At 40.4% G+C, this 25,332-nt stretch overlaps 1 protein-coding gene and 2 non-coding genes across 5 annotated transcripts in view; 1 reads left to right on the forward strand and 2 right to left on the reverse strand.

Moving 5' to 3' along the window:
- GNPTAB (N-acetylglucosamine-1-phosphate transferase subunits alpha and beta) overlaps positions 1-25,332 on the reverse strand; it is an 86,986-nt gene that overhangs the window by 35,204 nt on the left and 26,450 nt on the right. For all 3 annotated transcript variants that reach the window (XM_010357190.2, XM_030939189.1, XM_030939190.1), the window contains exons 2-7: positions 18,093-18,178; positions 11,326-11,445; positions 9,524-9,565; positions 6,961-7,166; positions 1,444-1,508; positions 1,039-1,173 (exon numbers count right to left, since the gene is read on the reverse strand). In XM_010357190.2, the coding sequence (XP_010355492.1) occupies positions 1,039-1,173; positions 1,444-1,508; positions 6,961-7,166; positions 9,524-9,565; positions 11,326-11,445; positions 18,093-18,178 (654 nt within the window). The remainder of the gene's footprint in view (positions 1-1,038; positions 1,174-1,443; positions 1,509-6,960; positions 7,167-9,523; positions 9,566-11,325; positions 11,446-18,092; positions 18,179-25,332) is intronic.
- Positions 11,199-11,299, forward strand: LOC115900205. The gene has a single exon (XR_004059873.1). It is a non-coding gene; the product is annotated as a small nucleolar RNA U13 (small nucleolar RNA).
- Positions 17,835-17,942, reverse strand: LOC115900143. Its single transcript, XR_004059820.1, has one exon. It is a non-coding gene; the product is annotated as a U6 spliceosomal RNA (small nuclear RNA).

Genomic DNA, 25,332 nt, shown 5'->3' on the forward strand with positions numbered 1-25,332 from the left:
AAACAGTAAAACACTTGGTCTGGGGTAGGGAGAAACAAGTTAAAAAGAACTTCGTTGGGGGAGGTCCATATAAAAACATGGTTAAGACAGGAACTAAGCAAAAACCCCTCTCTAGTCACCTCTAATCACAGCTCCTCCACCACTACTCCATCTTCAGCCTTTCACCCTCAAAATTGTTAAATGACATACAACAGGAGGAAGTCAGAATCAGGTAAGCTAAACCCAGGGGCAGAACTCAAAGAGCATTTCTTTATAAAATCAAGACAACTAGAACCTCACAAATTCTGAGGCAAGGATTTTATGCTGTCTACTCTAAGAGATGAGACATTCACGATTTACAACCTGAAACACTTCTGACAGAATAACAGGCATCTTGACGTAAGGTCAAATAGAGAGAACACCTACATGGACTATGTCCTAAGTCAATCAGACAAAGGCTCTGAAAACAATACATGTTAAGGAAAAGGCATGTCCCAGGCCAGCCTCCAGAGTCCACCTTAACAAATGGCATCAATGGTCAAGTCTCAAGAGCTAATAAGTGTAACTTTCAAATACATTTGTCCCTCAATTAGCTACTAATGAATGGTTCTCATTAGCAAATGTTCCATATATCTGAAGCACACTACCTTTAAGAGTGAAAGCTTTGGGTAAACAACAGGCTGTGTGCATTGATGACATTTATGACTTCCCCTCATCTCCTCCTCCCATGCTTCCATTGTTCACACCCTAAGTTCCATCCGGGCCTTTGTCTGTTTTGTCCACTGCTGCATCCCCAGCAGCTGTAATGTCACCTAAGACATTGTAGGAGCTCATCTGTTAAACAAATGAATCCTGCTCTATCTAGGAAAAAAGCAAACGAAATAAGACTCTTAGATTTTTGCCCAAATTAAAAGTAAGGAATGAGGCTCTTCTGGCAGAACAGAATCCCTCTTTGCTTCTTATGTTTATCAGCTAAACTTTGAGAAAAAAAGGGACCACAAGAATCACACATTAAATGAGAATGTGCCAGGCTAACTGCTCTATTTTCTATGTTCTTACCAGTTTGATTTTAGAGGAAAGATTTTCTGGCAATTTTGTTTTTAGTTGATTTGTTTCCTTGAATGTAGGTGGAAATCCACTCAGAAAAGCCAAATCTTGCATTAGCACTAATCCAGGGACTTCTTTATCTGTTGTCTAAAATAAGGGGAAAAACACAACTCATTTTCCACATCACGAGGCTGGTGAAAACCTACAGCTGAGAAAACTAATAAAGATCTATTGCATCACAACACAAGCTTCAAAATATGACTTTTAGGATTACTTGAATCAATAGTCATTAATATTAGTAAGCTACCCTTAGACAAAAAATAAACATTAAAAAGATTCTCAAAGAAAAACAGCTTTATTATTCATATTTTTATTCCAGTCTATTGTAAAAATGCAATTTAATTTAAAATAACATACCAAGTAGCCCCTCCATACTGTCTGTCTGTTGTTTCCTTTAAGCAGTCCAGAGTGGGCATCTTCAACTACAACCAAGAATACAATAAACAAGCACATTTTTAATGAATACTTAACTATGGTGTCTGGCAGAACATTGTGAAAACATTCTGAGACCTATTAAAGCAGCATAACATATGGTCAAAAAAAGGAAGCTGAAGGAGACAAAATTAGCCCATTCAACAAAAGGGGAAGAGTGTAAATCAGTGTACATTGAAATGTTAAATTTCACCATACTATAAGTGATTGACACAAAGGGAATGCTTCATGGAAGCAAATTTAAGCTAGAATGCGAAGAAGGAAATGATAGGATGATAGAAATCACAGATGTATGTGCAAAGATGGGGGAATAAAAGAATTGTTTGACTAGAGTAAAATATTTGGGAGTGGTGAGTACTAGGAAACAAGGGTAACCAAAGGGGGCCTTTGAATGCCAGGCAGTGGCATGTATGTTAACAGCAGGGGGCTACTATGGATCTTGTGGTTCCTTAAGAGGCACAGTTTTCTCATAATGAATCCCTAAAATTCATTGGGTGCTGCTGAACAGAGCATCGTAAGTCGGGGTAGGGATTGGGGGTGATACAGCCCGACTGGGAGAGAGTTAGTGATGAGGACAAGTGAGATCAGCAAACTCGCTGCTGACATTCAGGGATTGTGGAAAACAGAAGAGAGGTCAGAAAGCTCCAATTCTGATCTTCAAGATAAACAAAGAAGGCAGGTTCTCCAAATTACAGTCTGACGAGATGAGATGTCAATCCTGGGCATGAGTCTCAAGTGTACTAGAGTTACAAGGCACAGTAGCTCATGCCTGTAATCCCAGCACTTTGGCAGGCTGAGGCAGGAGTATCACTTGAGCCCGTAAGTTCTAGATCAGCCTGGGCAACATGGCAAAACCCTGTCTTTACAACAAACAAACAAAAAAAAAAAACACAAAAACTAGCCCAGTGTGGTGGTGGTGGTGGTGGTGGTGGTGGTGGCGGTGGCGGTGGTGTGCACCTATAGTCCCAGCTACTCAGGAGGCTGAGATGGGAGGATCATCTGAGCCCGGGAGTTGGGGCTGTGGTGAGCCATGATCATGCCACTGCACCCTAGCCTGGGGACAGAGTGAGACCTGGTCTCAAAAACTGAAACACAACAATATAGTCAGTGAGCACGGGAGAAAAGAAAGCCCTCATAATACACTGTTTATCTTAAAAGGAAGCACTGGCTGTTAAGAGTATGAGCTCATTACAACTTTATCAGATAAACTTTTCTCTCTCTCTTTCCATTGACATGATGAATTCTACCTAACAGACCTGGTATATATATTTGTAATCTCAGCAAAGTAGCTAAGAGCATCTCATGTCATCTTCATGGATATAACAAAGATGTACAGGCTTGGTGCTCAGGTGGGCTAGAACTTAACCAATTCTACCAAAGAGGTGAGATAACAAAGCCGCAATCAACCTAGAGGGAGGTTTAGGAGATTACTCACAGGTCCCGTCTTGCTGAACCTTCTATCAATGTATTGGAAGTACAGAAGGCATGCTTGTGAAATGTGTAGATTCATATGAAGATGGCAGAGAAGCTACTGTCCTGGATAAGAGACTATGGATTCCCCAGATTTGTGACTATTTGGAGCAATGAGTCAAATCTGGCAAAACAAAATCTCCTATGAAGTAAAACCTTTATAACTTGGTATCAAAACCAACTATAGGAGCATAAACTAAAATAGGTATTTGAGCATTAGAGCATGTAAGTTTTTGTTTTTTTTTTTTTTTTTTTTTTTTAAAGATAAATTTTACTCAACAGTGAGTTCAGTATGAGTCAACAATGTGCTGTGGCCATACTGAATTTCCATCACATTTTTGTGTTTTTAAACAGAAGTAAAGTACATCAAATAAGAATAAAAAAGGTGATGATGTTCTCCAACACCGAGTCATTAGGAAACCCTGTTGGGTTGACCTTCAAATTGTCCAGAATCCAACCCCTTCTTACCTTCACTGCACCTCCCTGGTCTAAGCAACCTTCCCTCTTGTCTGAATTATCACAACTTTTGCCCCTCCTCAGTCTATTTCCACCAAAGAAGCCAGACTGATCCCTCTGGAATGTATATAAGTCAGATCACATTACATTTCCACTCAAAACCCTCTGGTGATTCCTCATCCCACTCCAAGTTAAAGGCAGATCCTTGTTATGGGTACCAAGGCCTATGCCATTTGGTCCCCCGCTTACTTCTTTAGGTTCATCTACTGTCTGTCTCTGTCTTGTTCACTCCATTCCAGCCACACTGGCCTCCTTGCTTTTCTTCAAACATGCCAGATATACGCCTGCTTCAGGGCCTTTGCAATGGCTATTCTACTTACTCAGATCACTCTTTCCCCAGATAGTCACGTTGCTGACTACCTCACCTTCTTCACATTTCCACTCAAAAGTCACCTTCTGAGTGAGGAATGTCCCTACCATCCAAATTAGAATTGCAATCCCCCTGCCCTGGCTGACACTTCTCTGCTGCTGCCCCTGCTTGTTGTTTTTTTTTTTCCCACAGAATTATCTTCTACAAACTATGTAATCTACTTATTTATCGCGTTTACCGTCTGACTCCCTCCACCAAGATGTAAACTCAAGATAAGGGCAGAGATTTTTGTCCATCTGTTCCCTGCTCTATCTTCAGTACAGGCAACAGTACCTGGCACACAGCAGGCACTTAATAAGCACTCGTTAAATGGACAGTCCTGCTCTTCCTGCCAAGACGGAACCACACTAAAATAGAATGTTCACTTCCCATTGACACATTTTAGAAGTAATCTGAGAAGAGCAAACTGGGACACTCACAAGTCCCTGAGAGACAGCCAAAGAAAGGAAAATAAAATGTCCCAAGGGAGAGGGATTACATGAGTTCTGTGTGACCATAGGAGGTACAACTTTAACCTATGTGAGAAAGTTATAAGGAAGCAGTTTGTGGCTCCTTTTGAAAGTCAGTTTAGTCTAGAGGTAAAATGAACTGCCACTGGAGGAAATCTGTTTGCTATAAATCAGAAAGTGTAAGCTTGACTGGAAAACTACTTTGCTAAGTAGACCCCGCTCCAGGCTGCAGTTGGAATATGTGAGTGCTGAGGTACAAATCAGTTCAGGATCTATAGAGTGTAGGGGGATATATTTATACTTGGAAAGGTTAACATTTCCTTTCATACTAAAAATAACTTTTTTTTTTTTTTTTTCAGACAGTCTCACTCTTGCACAGGCTGGATGGAGATCAGTGGTACAATCTCTGCTCACTGTAGCCTCAACCTCCCAGGCTCAAGCAATCCTCCCATCTCAGTCTCCCAAGTAGCTGGGATTACAGGTGCATGCCATCATGCCAGACTAATTTTTGGATTTTTTGTAGAGACAGGGTTTTGCCATGTTACCAAGGCTGGTTTTGAACTTCTGAGCTCAAGCAATCTGCCCACCTTGGCCTTCCAAAGTGCTGAGATTACAGGCGTGAGCCACCACACCCAACCTCAAACTAAAAATAACTTGTTAAGTATCAGGGAGCGAGCACTGTTAGGCACTGATCGGGACATAAACTGGTGAGTGGTAAGTTTTCTGTTCAACAAAAAAAATTCCATGAGAAAAACCATAAACTCCTGTGCAATCAAACCTAAGTTATGAGTTAGATTGTAAGTATTATAGAAATGTAGAAAAGTAAAAATAAAAATAAAATCATTATGAATATATTAGTTTGGGAGCTTCATGAAGGACACAGGGCTTAAAGTGGGGCTGAATGAAGCAGGGGATGGACGGAAAGGGAAGGAGAAGGGGACAGGCAGCGGGACACAAGGCCTAGCACCACATGTGTGAAGACACTGACAGCTGCAACATGATGTGGGGAGGGCAGGGATGTGGGGATCAACTGACAAAATCAAAGCAATTAAAGCTGAATCCCAAACACCAGGAAGAGAAGTTTGTATCCATGTGAAAAGCAAACATATACTGCTATATTATTCTTTTCATAAAGGCAGTGAACCCATAAAATCAAGGTTTTCAGGTTTATTTGAGACCTGTGTGCCAGACAGACTGAGATGGACTTTACACAGACACAGCAGGAGTCTCATTACTGGAGTCTGAGTGAATTCAGTCTGGTGTGGAGGAAATAAGTAATGTAAGAACCTAAGAATCATGTGCAAAAAAAGAAAAGCAAGTCATAAGATGAAGTTAATTATTAGTTATAGATGTAAAAGGTAAGAAGGGGTCAGAGATGGTTCCAAAGATTTAAGCTGGGAGGTATGACACTAGCAGAATGGGAGCTGGAGAACTAGACTTGGTGTTGGAAAGGGAACATGACAGCTTTCATTTTACACATAAAAACCACAGACCTTCCAAACAGAGACAATCCATGCAGAGGAGGAATGAGTCAGACAAGAGGCTAGAGCAGAAGATGCAGGTTATGGGCTCAGCAGTGCACTGGCCAAGTGGGAGAATGGGATCTCTAAGGATGTGTGTGCAGTTTTATGCCAGGAATTACCATTTTAATTCCATTATCTGCCCAAATCATCTGTTGTCTTATAAATAAGAGAAATTTGTTTATCACAGTTCTGGTGGCCAAAGTCTGAGATCAGATTGCCAGCACGCTTGGGTTTTGGTGAGGGTACTCTTCTAGGCTGCAGAGGGCATCTTCTCATAACGTCACATGGTGGAGAGCAGAGGGAGCTCTCTGGAGTCTCTTCTGCTATTATTTATTATTTTGAGGCAAGGCCTCACTCTACTGTCCAGGCTGGAGAACCGCTCAGCCTTGAATTCCTGGGCTCAAGTGATCCTCCTGCCTTAGCCTCCCAAGTAGCTAGGACGACAGGCACATACCACCATGTCCAGCTGTGTTTTTGTTTTTGTTGTTCTTGTTGTTGTTATTGTTTGGTAGAGACAGGTTATCACTATGTTGCCCAGGCTGGTCTTGAACTCCTTAGGCTCAAGCAATCCTCCTTAGTTTCCCAAAATTGCTGGGATTACAGGTATGAGCCACTATGCCCAACCAAGGATCTCTTTTATAAGGGCACTAATCCCATCAAAGGCTCCACCTCCAAATACCATCATGCTGGGGGTTATGATTTCAACATACAAATTTTGGAGGAAACACAAACATTCAGTTCATATATCTCAGAATGAATACTCCAGGTATGTTCTGTCCAAACTGCAGAATGCAACCTCGTAGAGGAGTTATATAGTAGAAAAATTGCCTCTAGAATAACTCATAGCCAAGAGAACAAGGTAATTGTGATGTCAGATTGAAGGTCCTCATCACAGCACAGAAAGGTATGTGTATTACACAAGAGTAAAATATATGCAGCAATCCCTTTTTGAGGTTAGGCCAAAATACAATGGCAGCTCTTTTGCTTCTCTTTGTGCATTTTTAGAAAAGTTTATCAGACACTTAAGAATAAATTGTTTCTATTCCACTCAGAATTTTGTTATTCAAACATCCAATGATAGTATGATTTTAAAATATCCATAAAAAGATCTTACCATCCTTAGTACTGTCAAAAACAACAACTGAGACATTAGTAGAAGGGTTTTTTGGTTTTGCAACATTGAATATGTCACTGGCAGAACGAAAAGAAGGATAAAGAGATGGCAGGTCCTTCAGGGTGATGCTGGCTGGCAGGGCTGGGTCCAGGACAAGCATGGGCACCTTGATGCAGTGCGTCAGCAAACACTCTAACTGCTTCTCACTGGAAAGAAACACCAACATGTTCACAGCTACATTCTTGAAATGCAATCAACAATGAGAAGCTTGTCATACTACTGAATTTTTCAGATTTTTTATAGCCCATAAAAAAATCATAGTATTTTAACAAATGAAGACTTTTATCTCATGGATACAAAAATTAAGTTCGCAAGTATGATATAAAATTGTTCAATCCAACTCTAAAGATAGAGCTTCCAAACTCCCATTAATAAGACTCCCACCAATATATACTAACTCCAAAGTGCACATGAAATTAAGCACTTCATTACTATCATTTTTTAAAGATTATTCATAATTTCAATAAAGCCCATTATTGGGCAGATTAGGAAGGAGGTAGATTCTGGTTAATAGAGTGTCATGTTACCAGATACAAGTTACCAATTCCAGTTAGAAAACAACTAAATGCATTGGATATGACACTACATTGATGTAAACAAAAGCAACTGTGACAAGGTTCTAATATAAATTTTTATGAGATATTTCTATCTGATTTTAAGAAATATCTACAATAAACCTATTACCTGAATAAACAAATGGATGGTCAAAGGACATGGCTAGAAAATTCACAAAGTAGGACCAATAACCAGTTAAACAGCATAAAAAATTGTTCAACTTCCTTTATAAAGAAATGTAAAAGAAAACAATGAGCTATCACCTTTACTAAATTAGCACCCCTCAAAAAATGATGACTCAATATTAGCACAAGTGCAGTAAATCTACTTCTCTTAAATACTGCTGGTATCACTCCAAACGACACCAACTCTTTTGGGAAAGCAAGTTGGTAATATATACATATATGCTTGTCTAATACGCATATGTATACATATACACTTACTCAGAACCATAAAAACATACATAAGCTTCTTCCTCAGTAACCTTACTTTCAGGAATCTAGTCCAGTCCAAGTATGGAAGAGAAACAAAACAGAAAAAACAAACCCACACACAGAAAATGCCACAGACCCAAATATAAGTATCATGAAATACTGACAATAGTGAAATACAGAAATGCCCAACATTTAGTAAATTACAGTAGTCACTTTATAGAATATTATACAACTATTAAAACTGAAAGATATGAAGTATGAAGATAATACATCAACATGACACATATGTATAATTACATAAAGTTTAAAAAGTAGGATACAAAACTGCACACAAGATTATAAACTACAACTACTCAAATATGCATGAAAAGGGAATAATAAATATAACAGTTGTTAAATAAGGGTTATAAAATTTTGTGAGTTTTTTCTTTTCACTTTCTTCTCAATCTTTCTTCGTGTTGCACTATTGCTTTTATTTAAATAATTTAAAAACCATTTAAAAACCAGGATTAATGTTAATATAGTTTATAAATAAAGTTATATAATTAACATAAAAAGATAGCTTAGAAGGCACTTCTGAGGCCTGGCACGGTGGCTCACACCTGTAATCCCAGTACTACGGGAGGCCGAGGTGGGCAGATCACCTGAGGCTGCAAGTTTGAGACCAGCCTGATCAACATGGAGAAACCCCGTCTCTACTAAAAATACAAAATTAGCCGGGCGTGGTGGTGCATGCCTGTAATCCCAGCTACTTGGGAGGCTGAGGCAGGAGAATTGCTTGAACCTGGGAGGCGGAGGTTGCGGTGAGCCGAGATTGCACCATTGCACTCCAGCCTGGGCAACAAGAGCAAACTCCGTCTCAAAAAAAAAAAAAAAAAGAAGGCACTTCTGGATCTTGAAATTCTCAGGATCTTCTCTATCAATAAGCATTTTTAAAAGTCTGATGGTTAAGTGGGTAGGTGACAATTAACAGAGATTGCTTGTCAGTGAGACAGTCTTGTTTTAAGGACCTGTCAGAGTCAGGAATGACTCAAGTCAAGATAGGTATATTTGGTTCTTCTTGTTGGGCTAAACCTCCTTCCTAGGTTCTTAAACATAAAACATACAGCTTCACAGCTTTTAAAGATAAGGACATATATATTGAACCTATAAGTAAATGATGGACATAAATTTTATAAGTGAAAATACTGGGTAGAAGTTAGAGTGAAAGTGGACCAAGAGAATAATGCACCAAGACAGATTAATGGGAGGGAACTATAGAGAAGGAAATCTTGGGACTCTAACCCTCCGCAATGCAGTGAAGCTTTGGTTAGCAAAATAACCAGAGCTCTCAACCAACTATGCACTCAGCACTGCAAAATTTCCCATCTAATAGATGTACCTTAATTTGGGGTCAAAAACTATATGGATAATAGAGTAAATACAAAATCCTGAATACCCAATAAAAACAAATAATCTGAAATTTCACTTCTATCCTTCAATTTTTATTCTTGAGAGGAAATCAAAATGCTTACCTCTTCTTAGTCGGTTCCGTTGTGTTTTTCCCAAGGATTTCTCTAATAAAAAGCAAATACAGTTTATTACATACATATGGACTAGTGGTAGCCCTAAATGTGAGTAAGAGGGACTGACAATGCTTACCACACTTAAAATGCATAATGAATTATATGTTCCAGTGAAATATTACCAACAACACTGTACCTCCCACTGTAACCAAAACAGTTTGCTTAAAGTATACACTTTTATATTTTATTAGTAAAACATTGTACCAGGCTGCTAGCCATTTTCATGCACTGGGAAAGTCGTATAACCTCTAACAAAGAGAAAATGAATTTGCTCCAATATAAGGTGGCCAAAGACCTGCACTGGGATGCACTCTTGACATTCACAAAGAAGTCAACAAGTAGGTACTAACAAATACTCCTAACGAATCAAAGGGGAATTACATCAGCCAGGTTCCTACCTCTGATGGCTATCCAGAAGTCTGCTGTATCTTTCCCAGATAAAGTAAATAAAATGACCAATCTCATATATTAAATAAAAAGTACCAAAGTTTCTAATTCCATAGTCCGTAATTTATTACTAAATGGCATAAAGGGAATATACCTTTTACTGCCGTTTTCAAATGGAAACAAGTCTGTGGGCCTATTATATTTTTCAAGGGAAGAATCTGTCTTACTGTGGAGATATCTGTCATAATAAACACTTATTTCAAGAAGATACCACACCTGGGGCTCAAAATGAGTGAGCAGGCAGCCAGGGCAGTGGGGGAGGAGGTCCTCTGTCTTTAAGTCCCTTGGAGAACAAGCCATCACTAGAGCACCACATTCATAAAATCATCTAACAAAGTGAGGCCAGTATCTGGCAAAAGTGGCTGAGTCCTCCTTGGGCACCAAGAAACACAGGCCAGATGGATGACTGCCAAGATCTCATAATGGCATGAACTGAGAGGCAAGTTTGTTTGGATGGCACTGTGAAAATCAACTTATCCTTCACTAATGCATGCTTGCTTGTACTCACCAGACTATGTGTTTTGTTTTGTTTCTTTTTCTTTTTTGAGAGAGGGTCTTGCTCTGTCACCCAAGTTGGAGGGCAGTGGCACAATCACGGCTCACTGCAATCTCAACCTCCTGAGCTCAAATGATTCTCCCGCCTCAGCCTCCCGAGTAGCTGGGACTGCAGGCGTGCGCCACCACACCCAACAATTTTTTTTTTTTTTTTGTAGAGATGAAGTCTCACTATGTTGCCCAGGCTGGTCTTGAACTCCTGGCCTCAAGTGATCCTCCCATCTCTACCTCCCAAAGTTCTGAGATTACAGGTGTGAGCCACCATGCCTGGCCTGTTTTGTATTTTAAGAATCATGGCCGGGCGCGGTGGCTCAAGCCTGTAATCCCAGCACTTTGGGAGGCCGAGACGGGCGGATCACGAGGTCAGGAGATCGAGACTATCCTGGCTAACACGGTGAAACCCCGTCTCTACTAAAAAACACAAAAAAAAAACTAGCCAGGTGAGGTGGCGGGCGCCTGTAGTCCCAGCTACTCGGAGGCTGAGGCAGGAGAATGGCATAAACCCGGGAGGCGGAGGTTGCAGTGAGCTGAGAACCGGCCACTGCACTCCAGCCCGGGCGACAGAGCGAGACTCCGTCTCAAAAAAAAAAAAAAAAAAAAAAAAAAGAATCAGTTTTACTAGATCCTTTTGTAGTTCATTAGCATGATGATTGGGTTTTCATGCTCATGTGTGAGATGTGCCACCCTCAGACCTTATTACATCGCCACATTACCCATCTGATGTGGGGGAAAAAAAAAATCAGTTTTACCTCATTGCTTTCTGCTCCTCCTCCATCTGTTCTCTGACCTGCTGTAGTTCCTTTAGTAGTTCAAGATCTGTGCCATTCACCCAGGTGTAAACCACATCGATCGGCATGGGCAGACACAGCCTAGAGCAAACCAAGAAATCCTACAGTTGAAATGAATTTTTCCAATATATTTGGGAATAAGAATATCACAGGGTTTAAACCCAGAGATTATGAAAAAAAAATCTATGAAGAAGTAATCCAACCATGACATATTATCACAGAACTGCATGTTTTCAAACTGTAGCTGGGGGGCTAATATTTGTCAAGTACCTTCTCTGTGAGTTGTATTATGCTAGACACGTACGTAATTTACATCGCTTGATCCTCACAGCCACTCTGTAAGAAGGCTAATATTAAAGATTTAAAGATGGTTCGTGGATGAAGTAGAGTAGTCTTAGAAGCTCAGTTTACATTAAACTGCCTGTTCTCATAATTTAGCAAACAAGGACACTGGGACGCAAATGCAGTCAAACATAGAAAATAAATTAGAAGTTTAAAGAACATAATTACAGGCTCTGCACAGTGGCTCACGCCTATAACCACAGCACTTTGGGAGGCCAGGATGGGAGGACTGCTTGAGCCCAGGAGTTTGAGACCAGCCTGGGCAACATCGTGAGAACCTGTCTCTACAAAAAATTTTAAAGATCAGGGTATGGTGGTGTGCATCTGTAGTCCTAGCTACTCAGAAGGCTGAGGTGGGACTGCAGTGGGCTATGATTGTACCACTGCACTCCAGCCCGGGTGATAGATCGAGGCCTTGTCTCTAAAAAAAAGAACAAATTACAAAAAAAGTTATCAAAACCTACGATGAAGACCTAGCCCTGCTTAATGCTGTAGACTTCTTGTGCCTTGCTCCCTGCAAGCCCGGACCCTCCCCAGCCTCACCTTTGCTTTTCCTTTTTTTTTTTTTTTTTTTTTTTGTTCACAGCACTTACTACTTTTGTAACATATGAAATAATTAACTTGTAACCTATTCTATTAATTATGTGTGGCCCTCTCCTAGAATGTAAGCTCCAAGAAAGCAGAAAACTTTCCTGCTTTGTTCTCTAAAGTATCCAAGCAATGAGAAGAGTGCCTGGGACATAGGAGCCCAGTAAGTTATCTGCTGACATATGAGAGACTAGTACAGAAGACCTTCCTGAACTTGCACCATTTCTTCCTGATCATCTTGTCCTCATAATAAAGAGTCAGGCAGGCTTTTAACTACAGAGTATGTTGTTTAAGCCTCACCTTAGTGATTTTACCCAGATTTTATCCCTGCCAAAAGCACTCTTCCCTTTTCTCTCACTTTTCAAAAACCTACCCATCTTTCAGGGGCCTGCCCGGATGCATGCCACTCTGACTTATGACACAGGAGTTCATGTGTATGTACATCTGGGTACTGACATTACTTTAGATCAGGGGTGTCCAATCTTTTGGCTTTCCTGAGCCACAGTGGGAGAAGAATTGTCTTGGGCCACACATAAAATACACTAACACTAAAAATAGTTGATGAGCTAAAACAAAACAAAACACACACACACAGAAAATCTCACCATGTTTTAAGAAAGTTTACAAATTTGTGTTGGGCCACATTCAAAGCCGTTCTTGGCCACATGTGGCCCGCAGGTTGGACAAATTTGCTTTAGATAGTGCTATTTCATGTTTAGTACTTTCCAAGGAACTGTATGGGTTTCACAGTCTGATTTTTAGGCCACGGACCAAAGCATACCATCCTTTTATCCTCCTCACAGCCCAAGCACAGCCTAGACTTTCTACCATATTATCTTGTGGTAATATGGTAGACTTGCTACCATATTATCTTGTGGGAAAATAAATGCCATTTGGTAGATAAATCTTTTAAATTATGGAAGGAAAAAATAAACAGAAATGACAACAACCTTTAGCTTATAAGAAGTAGGGGAGATAACTGGATGAGTTTATCCATTCACTGAATAATTCTTATTGAGCACTCAGTATACGCTAGGTACTGTTCTAGGTGCACGGGTTTCAGCAGTAAATAAAACAAAGCCCAAATCTGTGCTTTCATGGAGCTTACATTCCAGAAGGGAGAAGACAGGAAATAAATAAATAAAGTCAGATGATGTTAAATGTTGTGGAGAAAGTAAAGCAGCAAATGGGGATAGAAAGAGTGTCTATGGGGTGGAGGGGGTGGTCAGTTTTAAATAGGGAGATCAGAGATGGCCTCAGTACATTCAGCAAAGATATGAAGGAAGTGAGGAAGCCAGCTAGGTGGGTAACTAGGAGAAGAATGTGCCAGAGAAAGGGAATACCAAATGCAAATACCCTGAGGCAGGAACATATCTTGCTTGTTCAAGGACCCAGAGGTCAAGTTCCCTGAGCAGAGGGGAGAGAGCAAATGGAAGAGAACAGTGGAAAATAAAGATCAAAGAAACAACAGAGTTCCAGAGCTTCATCAGGAAAATAAGGAATCAACTTATTCTCTGGCATATGTGATAGCTGAGTATTTACCAACTGTCTTGTCAAGTTTCACCACTGCCTGTAGAATAAGGTCCAAAGTCCTTCATAATCTGCACCTTGTGTTCTGGATGATCCAATTGTATACCCTCGTCCAAAGATGAAACGAACTTGCAGGCCTTTGTACTTTTGAACATGCTTTTCCTTCTGCCTAGAACATTCTTTCATGCTTCCTTTAACCACCTCCTCCTTCCTCAACTTCCTCCCTTCCCTCACCTCTCACAAAGAGAATCTATAGCTTAATATGCAGCTTCCACACTACTTTGGACTGTAAGGAATCCTGATCATACTGTGTTGTGCTATTTTCCATGCAGCCCTATCTTCCACTAGACGGAATATCTCTAGGGCAGAAATTGTATCATGCATTCTGTGCCCTGCTTCATTAATTATTTCCTCTCTTCATTAATTATTTCCCACATCTTCAGGCTCTCTCTCCCTACTGTAATGATTTGCAAAGGTTTCCCTATCTAGGGTTTTTCAGAATTTATCAATAAACAAATTCTAATTTATTGAAATTCTAGTTTGTAGAATTTCTTTTTCTCACAAGCTCTCAGGTAATGCTGATGTTGCTGGTCCAGAAATTGCACTTTGGGAACCACTGATTTACATGTAGGTTATATACTTCACTTTTTTTTCCCACTAAAACGCCAATTCTATCTATATAAGACCAATGAGTTCATTTTGTTCACCACTATATGGCCTAGAACAGTTCCTCCCACATGGGTGGGGTTTAATACATATTTGTTGCCTAACTATTAGTTCATTCCTTTATCATATATACATCAGTCTTTCTCATTTAAAAAAAAAAAATCAATCTGCCTCACACTGCCTACATGTAAATTATCCAAGGTCATCTCATTCTCAACCTCCCAGGTGATTTATGCTCAGACTAATAATAAATTTTTAAAAACTGCTTAAGTGATGTTTTTAAAAGAAAAGGTTAAAGGAGAGAATTATATCTTAAGTTTTCCTGTAAAAGTAATCATCTGCTATTAAATATTTTTAATATATCATATATATTTAGCTGATTAAAACATAATACACTGTATGTATTACATGATCAATTTAACTTTGGTGAAACTGACAAATGGAAGGAGATTGTGTGATCTGCACGAGGTCAATGAGTCAGTTGTTTTCCTATTAGACATGGTCACACTCTGAATCTTTCATTCTAACCACTAGGTCACTATCTTGGTTCACAGATGAGAAGGAATACTTTATCTTAGAGCTGAAAACTAAGACTAAGTCACCCATGACTCAGAACCAAAGCAGCGATGACACTGACACAACTTTCATTTTAATCACTGTTAAGTGAATATTAAAGCCACTTAACAGTCCCTTAGTTCTACATTCTATAAAGTAGGTGAGAAAACAGAGAACTTAAATAGTATTTTGTGTCTTATTTATTTATTTATTTATTTGAGATAGTCTCGCTCTGTCACCCAGGCTGGAGTGCCGTGGTGCCATCTCAGTTCACTGCAACCTCTGCATCCCAGGTTCAACCAATTCTCCCTGCCTCAGCCTCCCAAGTAGCTGGGATTATAGGCACCCACCACCGCCCGGGCTTATTTTTGTATTTTTGGTAGAGACGGGGTTTCACTATGTTGGCCAGACTGGTCTTGAACTCCTGACCTCAAGTGATGTGTCCACCTTGGCCTCCCAAAGTGCTATGATTATAGGCATGAGCCACCGCGCCTGGCCTTAAATAGTATTTTAGAACCAAACACTTGGAAGAGATTGTAATCTTAATCTAACAGATCTTAATCTAATATCTACATGTTACAGATAACAAAATTGAGCCCTAGATAGATGTAATGCCTCACAATAAGTAGCAGTGGATAGTTTACATATTCACTTTTACTGACATATGGAATGGGATTTTTTTCATTCAGAGCAAACAACCTTAAAAAGATTTACACTGGCCAGGCATGGTGGCTCACGCCTGTAATCTTAACACTTTGGGAGGCTGAGGTAAGAGGATCACTTGAAGTCAGGAGTTTGAGACCAGCCTGGACAATACAGCAAGACCCTATCTCTATTAAAATAAATAATTTTTTTAAAATAAAAAAAAATTGTAGAGAAACTAGCAAAATAATGAAAATATATGAATGTTATGGTATCTTAAAATATATTAGACCATGTGAAATGTTATTTATGATCCATTTACTTGTCACCATCAAAATGAAGAAATTTTGAATTATGCCTACATAAAAATCAAACTATATTTTAGTACAACCTCTAAACTTTAGAAAGAGAACAAGAGTGTTCGATTAAAACTGCTGACCTCAAAATCTGCATTTTCTAATAAGCTAGTTTTCTTTCTAAAAGTTTGAAGCAGCTGTGCATGGTGACTCATCCCTTTAATCCCAGCACTTTGGAAGGTCAAGATGGGAGGACTGCTTGAGTCCAGGAGTTTGAGACCTGCCTGGGCAACACAGTAAGATCTCATCTCTAAAAATAAATAAGTAATGAATTAATTTTTAAAATTAATTTAAAAAATTTTAAAAAGGTTTGAAGCTCCTTCAGGGCAGGGATCTATGTATCTGTAAACCATCTGCACGTGGCACAGCATAAAGCACAAATCAATAAACATCAGATTTTAAAAAGTTAATCAATTTAGAACTTTCCTTAGGGAAATTAACTTGTTAAAGTGAAAATTATATTTCATTAAAAATCCTTTACTGCAGTAGTTTTCACAGTGGGGGCACCAGACCAGCAACTTTGGTGTCACCAGGAAGTTCGGTAGAAGTGCAAATTCTCAGAACCCCTCTGAGACCTACAGACACAGAAACTCTGGGCTGGGAAGTAACTGTCATTTTCTTAAGCCTTCCACTGCAAGCTAAAGTTTCAGAACCGATACATATATTAAGGAAGGGTCCTCAAACTTTTACTGTTTGGTCCCTTAAAATTCAAAAATCCTTATGGACCCCAAAGTGCTTTAGTTTATATTTGCCATATTTGAAAATAAAACTGAAACTTTTAAAAATACTTAATTCATTTTAAAATGACAATAGGCCAAGAGCGGTGGTTCATGCCTATAACTAACCTCAGCACTTTCGGAAGCCGAGGCGGGTGGATCACCTGAGGTCAGGAGTTTGAGACCAGCCTGGTCAACATGGCAAAACTCTGTCTCTACTAAAAATACAAAAATTAGCTGTGTGTGGTGGCACACACCTGTAATCCCAGCTACTCGGGAGGCTGAGGCAGGAGAATCACTTGAACCCAGGAGGCGGAGGTTGCAGTAAGCCGAAATCATGCCACTGCACTCCAGCCTGGGAAAGAGTGCAACTCCATCTCCCAAAAAAGATAAGATAAGATAAGATAAGATAAGATAAGATAAGATAAGATAAGATAAGATAAGATAAGATGGCATCTTTTATAATGAAATGGCTACATTTTCTAAAACAAACCAAAAAAATAGTGAGAAGACAGAAACAAAATCAGAAAGGACTGTGTGATTCATTTTATCTGCAAAAAGGGAAGGAGGGTGTTGAAAAAAAATTGCTTCCATTCTGAGGCCTGTCTTGTGAAGAGGAAAAAAAAAAATCCCCAAAGACAAGAAATGGTGAAGGCTGGATTCCAGAATGGTGGCACTAAGAAGCTTGGCCTTCCAAGAGAAAGACCCACACTATGAGGTATGAGGCTGTTTGCTCCTCCCTCACAGATAAGCAGCAACATGTGACCAATGGAGTGGGGTTCAGGCCCAGTGGTTACTGGGGAGTGGTCTCAGTTCACAGGATGCTGTCAACAGAATTCTGGCCAGGGCTCAGAAACTGGCTGTGTAGTAGCCATCTGGTTTCATCATCCTACAGGGGAATGAAATTCCCTTTACCTCACAGACCTGGGGAGACAGAAAACGCAATCATGGAAATTAAGATACCCAGTAAACTACAAGGTGGGATTACTCTCTGTGAATCAGATTTTTCACCCACCAAATGTGGTGAACACACTTTCTTCAGATGAGCATATTATGTTTTCTTTCCTTATTTAAAAAAAATATTTTATGGAATACTTCATGAATTGGTGTGTCACCCTTGCACAGGGGCCACACTAATCTTCTCTGTATTGTTCTTTTTTTTTTTTATAGTATATGTGCTGCTGAAGTAAACACATCAGATGGGCATACTCTTGAGTAAGTTAAACCATATCTATAACTCAGAAAGACCACTTAAATTGTCATATTTACAGGATGGCAATTTATGACTCATGATTTAGGACCAAATAATAGATTTCTCCAAAATAGATCTCACCGATTCTGAAAGGACTTTCCAGCAATATTGTCTCTATAGGAATCAAACAGAACGTGGTATTGATCTCGGCTCCATTCCAGAACCACCTAGAACAAAAAAAGAAACAGCATTTTCTTCGCATCGAAGACTGAGAGTATATAACTTTCATTAAATTTTAATTTCATTAGAATTGCTAGAGAAATGGGTAAAGCAATCAAAATTCATGTATTCACTTACTGCCTGCCACATACATTGTGTTAGATCCAGGTGAATAAGCTATAGTTCCTGACACGGACAAACTAAAAGACTTAGTGTCTCACCATGCTTGGAATGGGGTAGCAGAATCAAAGAGGTTTAAAAGGATGTGGTTATTTGAAATGGGTCTTGAAGAATGAGTTCACCAGGTAGGGAAAAAAGGACTGGGCCAGCCAGTTGGAAGAGCATGCTCGAAGGCTGAGAAGCAGCAAGGGCAAATTGTTTTAGGACAACTGTGTGGCTGGCTTTGTCCAGAGGACAGGTAGATAACTGTTGAGAAATGGGTCTAGGAAAGAAAGCTGGGCCCTAAGCATGACGTGCCCTCTGTGTCTTGGGAGCACTGAAGGATTTTAAGGCAGTTACTAGAATCCCTCTAAAGTTTAAGAAAGACTCTTCCCAGAGCATTTACAAACACAAGCAGAAACAGAAGGGACCGTCTGGGCACAGTGGCTCATGCCTGTAATCCTAGCACTTTGGAAGGCTGAGGAGGGTAGATTCCTGAGCTCAGGAGTTAGAGATCAGCCTGGACAATATGGTGAAACCCCGTCTCTACTACTATACAAAAAATTAGCTGGGCATGGTGGCGTGCGCCTGTAATCCCAGCTACTCAGGAGGCTGAGACAGAAGAATCGCTTGAACCTGGGAGACATAGGTTGCAGTGAGCCAAGATCGCACCACTGCACTCCAGCCTGGGCAACAGAGTGAGACTCCATCTCAAACAACCAAAAAACCAAGAAACAGAAGGGACTGACAAGATATGGGAGGATAAGGACCTTATTACTTGTGAGGTTTCGGCTAACGACCTTGCTAAATATGTCAGGAGAAAATGGAAAACTTTAGATAGACGTTCCCTCATGTTTCCACCCTAAATCTATAAACCTACCCACACATATATCCCATTTTCTTTTTCATTCCTCTTACCATAGAGGAAGTGTCCCTCCACCTTGCAGACATCCAATCTCTATTTGCTCTAGGTCTCATCAACTTGTGTGTTCTCAAGACCCTGCCTCTCTTTTCCTTTCAATAGGATTATTCCCACTGGCACGCAAACATGTTCCCGTACCTTGGGAACACCTTCCCTGCACTCCATATCCATTCCAGTGAGTCCCTCTACCCCACATTTTCTGTCCCTTTCAAGGTCATCTCCTGCTTTCCCATTCACCTTTCAGCTCAGTCCAGTATCACTTATGCTCTCACCATTTTCGTGGCCTTACCAAGGCCCCCACATTGTCAAACTCAACAGCATTTTCCTCATCTCTTACTCAAGTATTCATAGCAGTTGCCCGGTTCCTCTTTGCGGAAATGTTTTCTTGGTTTTCCTCCTGTCGCCCTGGTGGCTCCTTTTCCATCTCCTTTGCCAGCTCATTATCTTCTATCTAATCTTTCTGTGTGTCCTTTCTTTCTACTCCTCATGCCCTCCTTCCTGCCCAGGCTTCCTCCAGCATCCTATTCCACAGCCACTAAGAAGTGGCCCTGCTACATTCAGATGGGCTGTGGGGCCCAGGCATTTAGAATTCATTCCAGCCACAGAAAGGAAAGGGAAAGACATGCCCCGACTTTTAGGAGACATCATGGAAGCTGCACCTACCATTTCTATTTTCATTATCTAGAACTTACACAAATTTATTATATTATAAAAAGCTAAAATATTAAAACATATATACAAACACTTACAGACTGTACATGGTACCATTTGCAATTGAGAGAGATGTAAACAAACATAAAAATGCAGCAATAAATCATAACTGAATAAAATCAACTGTAGTATATACTGTACTGCAATAATTTCGTACCCACCTCCTGTTACTATTGCAGCGAGCTCATGTGTTGCGAGTATCTGTAGTGACACTATCTCCATGTGAGCAGTCTGTCTCTCTAGTAAATTGCATGTTGCGGTAAAAAGTGATCTCTTATCTTTCTTAGATATTTTTCATATTTAAGGCAATATCGTAAACTGTGAAGAACACCATGGGACTCAGAAAGTGCCACTAGTGCTAATGGAAGTGCTCCCAAGAAGCAGAGGAAAGTCATGACATTACAAGAAAAAGTTGAATGGTTTGATATGCACCATAAATTGAGATCTGCAGCAGTGGTTGCTGGCCATTTCAAGACAAATGAATTTAGCTAAGAGTCATTGTGAAGCTGTCACTGCCAGCTTGAAAACTGCATTTTTTGCTAAATGCCTTTTTATCTTGTATTGAAAATGCGCTTTAACATGGGTCCAGAATTGCTATAAGGAACATATACCTATAGACTAACATAATGCAAGAAAAAGCAAAGTTGTGAGATGACAACTTAAAGCAAAAGGACAATAAGGGTCTAAAGCAGGAGAATGTAATGCCAGCAAAGAACGATTTGATCATTTTAAAAAGAGATTTGGCTTAAAAATGTCAAGATAACAGAAGAAACACCTTCTGCGGACCAAAAAGGAGCAGATCAGTTCCCAAAGAAAATCACTGATGAGAAAGGATATCTGCCTGAACATGTTTTTAATACTGATGAAATTTAATTATGGGAAAAATGTGACAAAGAACATTTATTAGTAACGAAGAGAAGCAAGCATCAAGATTTAAAGCAGGAAGGGAAGGGACAGGCTGACTCTACTGTTTTGTGCAAATGCTGTCAGGCTTTCCTATCTGTAATGCTGCTAACCCCCAAGGCTTGATGGAAAAAGATTAACACCAACAGTCAGTGTTTTGGTTGTACAACAAGAAGACCTGAACAAGAGCTCTTTTACTGGACTGGTTCCTTTGACGCATTGTCTCTGAAGTCAGGAAGTACCTTGCCAGTAAGGTACCGCCTTTTAAAGTTCTTTTGATCAGACAATGCCCATGGCCACCCAGAACCCCATGAATTCAACACTGAAGGCACTGAAGCAGTCTACTTGCCCTAAAACACAGCATCTCTCTAATGAGCCTCTAGATTTGGGGTAGGGGGTTAAGGGAAGGGCAAAAGATCTTTAATGCTCATTATGGTACTCTATGGAAAGAACTGTCAACACCGTGGAAGAGAACCCCAATAGACAGAACTTTTGGTTTTGGTTTTGTTCTGACTTGTTTCCATACACTTGCACGTGTACTTTAGTTTGCGGGACCCTGGTCCAAACCCCAAACATTCCCTGACAGGGCTTATAGGGTTCTTATTTTGCTCTTGGGACATTAATGAGAAGCCGAAAAAAGCATTCAATCAAAGTCCCCCTCCTGGGACCCCTGCCAGCTAGCTACATGTTCAAAAATTATGGTCTTTGGCCAGGTGTGGTGGCTCACACCTGTAGTCCTAGCACTTTGGGAGGCTGAGTTGGGAGGACTGTCTGAGCCCAGGAGCTCAAGACCAGCCTGGGCAACATGGTAAAACCTCGTCTCTATTTTTTCCCTATTATAAAAAAATTTTTAATTAAAATAAAAATTATGGTCTTCTCTTGTGAACAATTTTAAATCAATGGATAGAGAACATCAAAACTAATGTGGATGGCCATCCTGGAGATCTTTTGAGTCCACAAACTTGTCTTTCTTAGAACAAAATCAGGGCCAGGCCCGGTGGCTCAGGCCTGTAATCCCAGCACTTTGGGAGGCCATGGAGGAAGGATCACTTGAGGTCAGGAGTTCGAGATCAGCCTAACCAACATGGTGAAACCCATCACTACTAAAAATACAAAAACAAAAATCAGCCAGGCGTGGTGGCAGGTGCCTGTAATCCCAGCTACTCAGGAGGCTAAGGCAGGAGAATTGCTTGAACCTGGGAGGCGGAGGTTGTAGTAAGCTGAGATCGCGCCACTGCACTCTAACCTGGGTGACAGAGCGAGGCTCCATCTCAAAAGAAAAAAAAAAAAAAAATAGAAGACAGCAGTCCTACAATTAAAAATCTGAGTGGGAGGCATACTTTAATTGGTACCTTGAAGCTTCTAAGCACACTCAGGGTCCTAAAATTGCCTCTCTACAACACAGAATCTCAAAATTAATTAAGATAAACAGTTAAGAAAAAACAAGGACCAGGTGACTGATGCCTGTAAAGCCAGCACTTTCAGAGGGTGAAGTGGGAGAATCACTTGAGGCCAGGAGTTCAAGACCAGTCTGGGTAACATAGTGAGACCTCATGTCTACAAAAAAATTAAAAATTGGCCAGGCATAGTGGCACACACCTGTAGTCCCAGCTACTCAGGAGGCTGAGTCTGGAGTATTATTTGAGCCCAAGAGGTAGAAGCTACAGTGAGCCATGACTGCATCACTGCACTCCAGTCTAGGTGACAGAAAGAGACCCTGTCTCAAAAAAAAAAAAAAAAAAAAGGCCAGACATAGTGGCTCACACCTTTAATCCCAGCACTTTGGGAGGCAGAGGTAGGTGGATCACTTGAGCCCAGGAGCTCGAGACCAGCATGGGCAACATGGCAAAACCCTGTCTCTACAACACCAAAAAATGAGCCAGGCGTGGTGGCACGCACCTGTAGTCACAGCTACCTGGGAGTCTGAGGCAGGAGAATTGCTTGAGCCCAGAAGGTGGAGGTTGCAGTGAGCACTTACTGTGCCACGGTGCTCTAGCCTGGGTGACAGAAGGAGACCCTGTCTCAAAAAAAAAAGCTGGAAAAAAAATTAAAAAAAGAACAAGGCCTTAAGGACCCAAACTCTTTCCTCTCTGGAACAGATGAGACTTCCCCTTCCTTCTTTTCTCTCTGTTCTCCTCTCTTTCTCTGGTCTGCCAAAATCTGTCCCTTTAAAGTTAAAGGAGACTGTATAAAGGAAAAAAATAAAAATAAAACAATTTGCTTAAACTAGCCTGAGTGTGGTAGCTCATTCTGTAATTCCAGCACTTTGCAAGGCCAAGAAGTTGGGCATTAGAGACCAGCTGGGGCAACATAGTAAGACCTTGTCTTTACAGACAAAAAAAAAAAAAAAAAAAAAATTTAATTAGCCAGGCATGGTGGTGCACACCTGGAGTCCAGCTACTCAGGAGGCCAAGGCTGGAGGATGGCTTGAAGTCAGGAGTTCATGGCCAGCCTGGGCAACATACAGAGATCCTGTCTGTAAAAAAAAAAAAGAAAAGAAAAAAAAAATCACAAATCAATTAGCCAGGCATGGTGCATGTCTGTAGTCTCAGCTACTTGGGAGGGTAAGGTGGGAGAATCACTTTAGCCCAAGAGTTGGAGGCTGAAGTGATCGTAACACAACAGTCGAGCCTGGATGACAGAGCAAGACCCTGTCTCTTAAAAAAACAAACAAAAAAAAAGAGACAGAGAGGAAAGAAAGAAATGAAAATTAAACTCATTGACAATTCCTCTAGACCCCAAATTTCTTTTGTTCTTTGGAGCAAGGCTGAATTTTATGCCATTGCCAGGGAACTTCCAGAGGTTACTGGGGATCCTCACCAATTTGCTGATTAATTCAACATAGTAACTTAGGGTTATCAGCCAGGGTTTCTCACCCACAACAGGTGGTTCACATTCTCGTCAGTGAAGGTCAGGCACAACACTGGATGGTCAAGGCTCACTGGCATGATCCTGAGGGGGATTTAGACAAAAACACCCCTAAAGACTATGGATAGAGTCGAAGGTATAGAAGAAGAAAAAACAAAACAAAAAAAAAACACTCCACAAGTCTATTCTCGAGGCTCTTCCTAAAGCCTTACCCTGGAAAAATCTCCAGGTCTGTGCCCAAGAACCTTATGTACAACTATTATAGTACGCTCCAGGTTGTATTTAAAGAAAATGTTGAATCTATTCAAGTAGCCTTTTATTCCATGTTAGTGAACAGCCTTTCTTGAGAACTCTCCCAGCTTGTCAAAAGGGCCCGAACAGAATGGGAAACTATGCCCACTTCTGATCTAGTTAATTTGGCAAATCAGCTTGCCAGCACTCTTGAGGACAATACTAAAAAGAAAACCACTAAAATCCTTAATCTCCACTTACAGCAGATGGAGACTCCCAGACATAACACTATGAGGAGACCTCCTGGGCTACGCCACTTCTGTAAGAAGCCAGGACTCAAAAAGAGTGCTGAAAAAGATGGAATCTCTCATCAACTTTAATGAATCTCCAGGGAATTAGGCTGAGTTTAAAAAAAAAAAAAGTCTCAAAAGTCTAGGAAGTGGACTCAGAAAGTGATACCGCAAAGACTGGCACTTGAACATGCCAAGAGGCCTTAAGAAGCTGCCTCAGAATCAAGGTCCCTCTAACCTTGTCTTCCCTCCAACAAGGGCAAAAGAAAAGATAAATGTACCATGTTCCTAGATTACAAAAGTCTCCCTAGTTTCTCCCTGAAAACAAAATGTGTTTTGCATTCAGGCACTAAAAGAAAGACTAAGATATATTAAAGACATTTTAAGCTTTATATTTTCTATTAAACCTCCTCCTCCTATGATATGAATCAGGAAGTAAAATCTGCTGATCACCAGCAGCATTTCTAATCACATTTGATTAAAGACACCCATTTTCTCAATGCAAAGTGGCTTAGTACAATAAAGCACAACTTAAAAAAATTAGGAGCTCAATGGTTAACACAGGGATGATTTCTTCTCTTCACATAAATTAAAGGAATTGATTCAAACCGAAGATGGCTGACCACTATTTAGTCAAACATTAATTAAACTCAGACACTTTTCTACACCATGCCTACCCTCTTTGGATCCTCTACAGCAACAGACAACACAACATAACAGATTTTTTTTAAGGAAGATAAAATGGAAATCAGGGCTGTCCTCAAGGAGCTGACATTCCTGTTGAGGATTAATCATTTATTTGCATGAAATGATGTAGGACTACTGTGTAGCTTTCAAATGAGTACAGATTAAAATATAACAAACACTATTAGACAAAAGGAATAATCATGAGAGACTTTTCCATAGAGAGAGAGCTAAGATTTTTATGGAAATAAGGGAGTGGAGAAAAAGGAAGGATTCGTTTGCCACTTGGGGAGTAGGGAAGAAAATTGTACTAGAAGTCAGAATTAAGAATACTGGCCAGGCATGGTGGCTCACGCCTATAATCCCAGCACTTTGGGAGGCCAAGGCAGTAGGA

This window comes from Rhinopithecus roxellana, chromosome 10 (genome assembly GCF_007565055.1).
Source record: "Rhinopithecus roxellana isolate Shanxi Qingling chromosome 10, ASM756505v1, whole genome shotgun sequence".
Classification (NCBI taxonomy): domain Eukaryota; kingdom Metazoa; phylum Chordata; class Mammalia; order Primates; family Cercopithecidae; genus Rhinopithecus; species Rhinopithecus roxellana.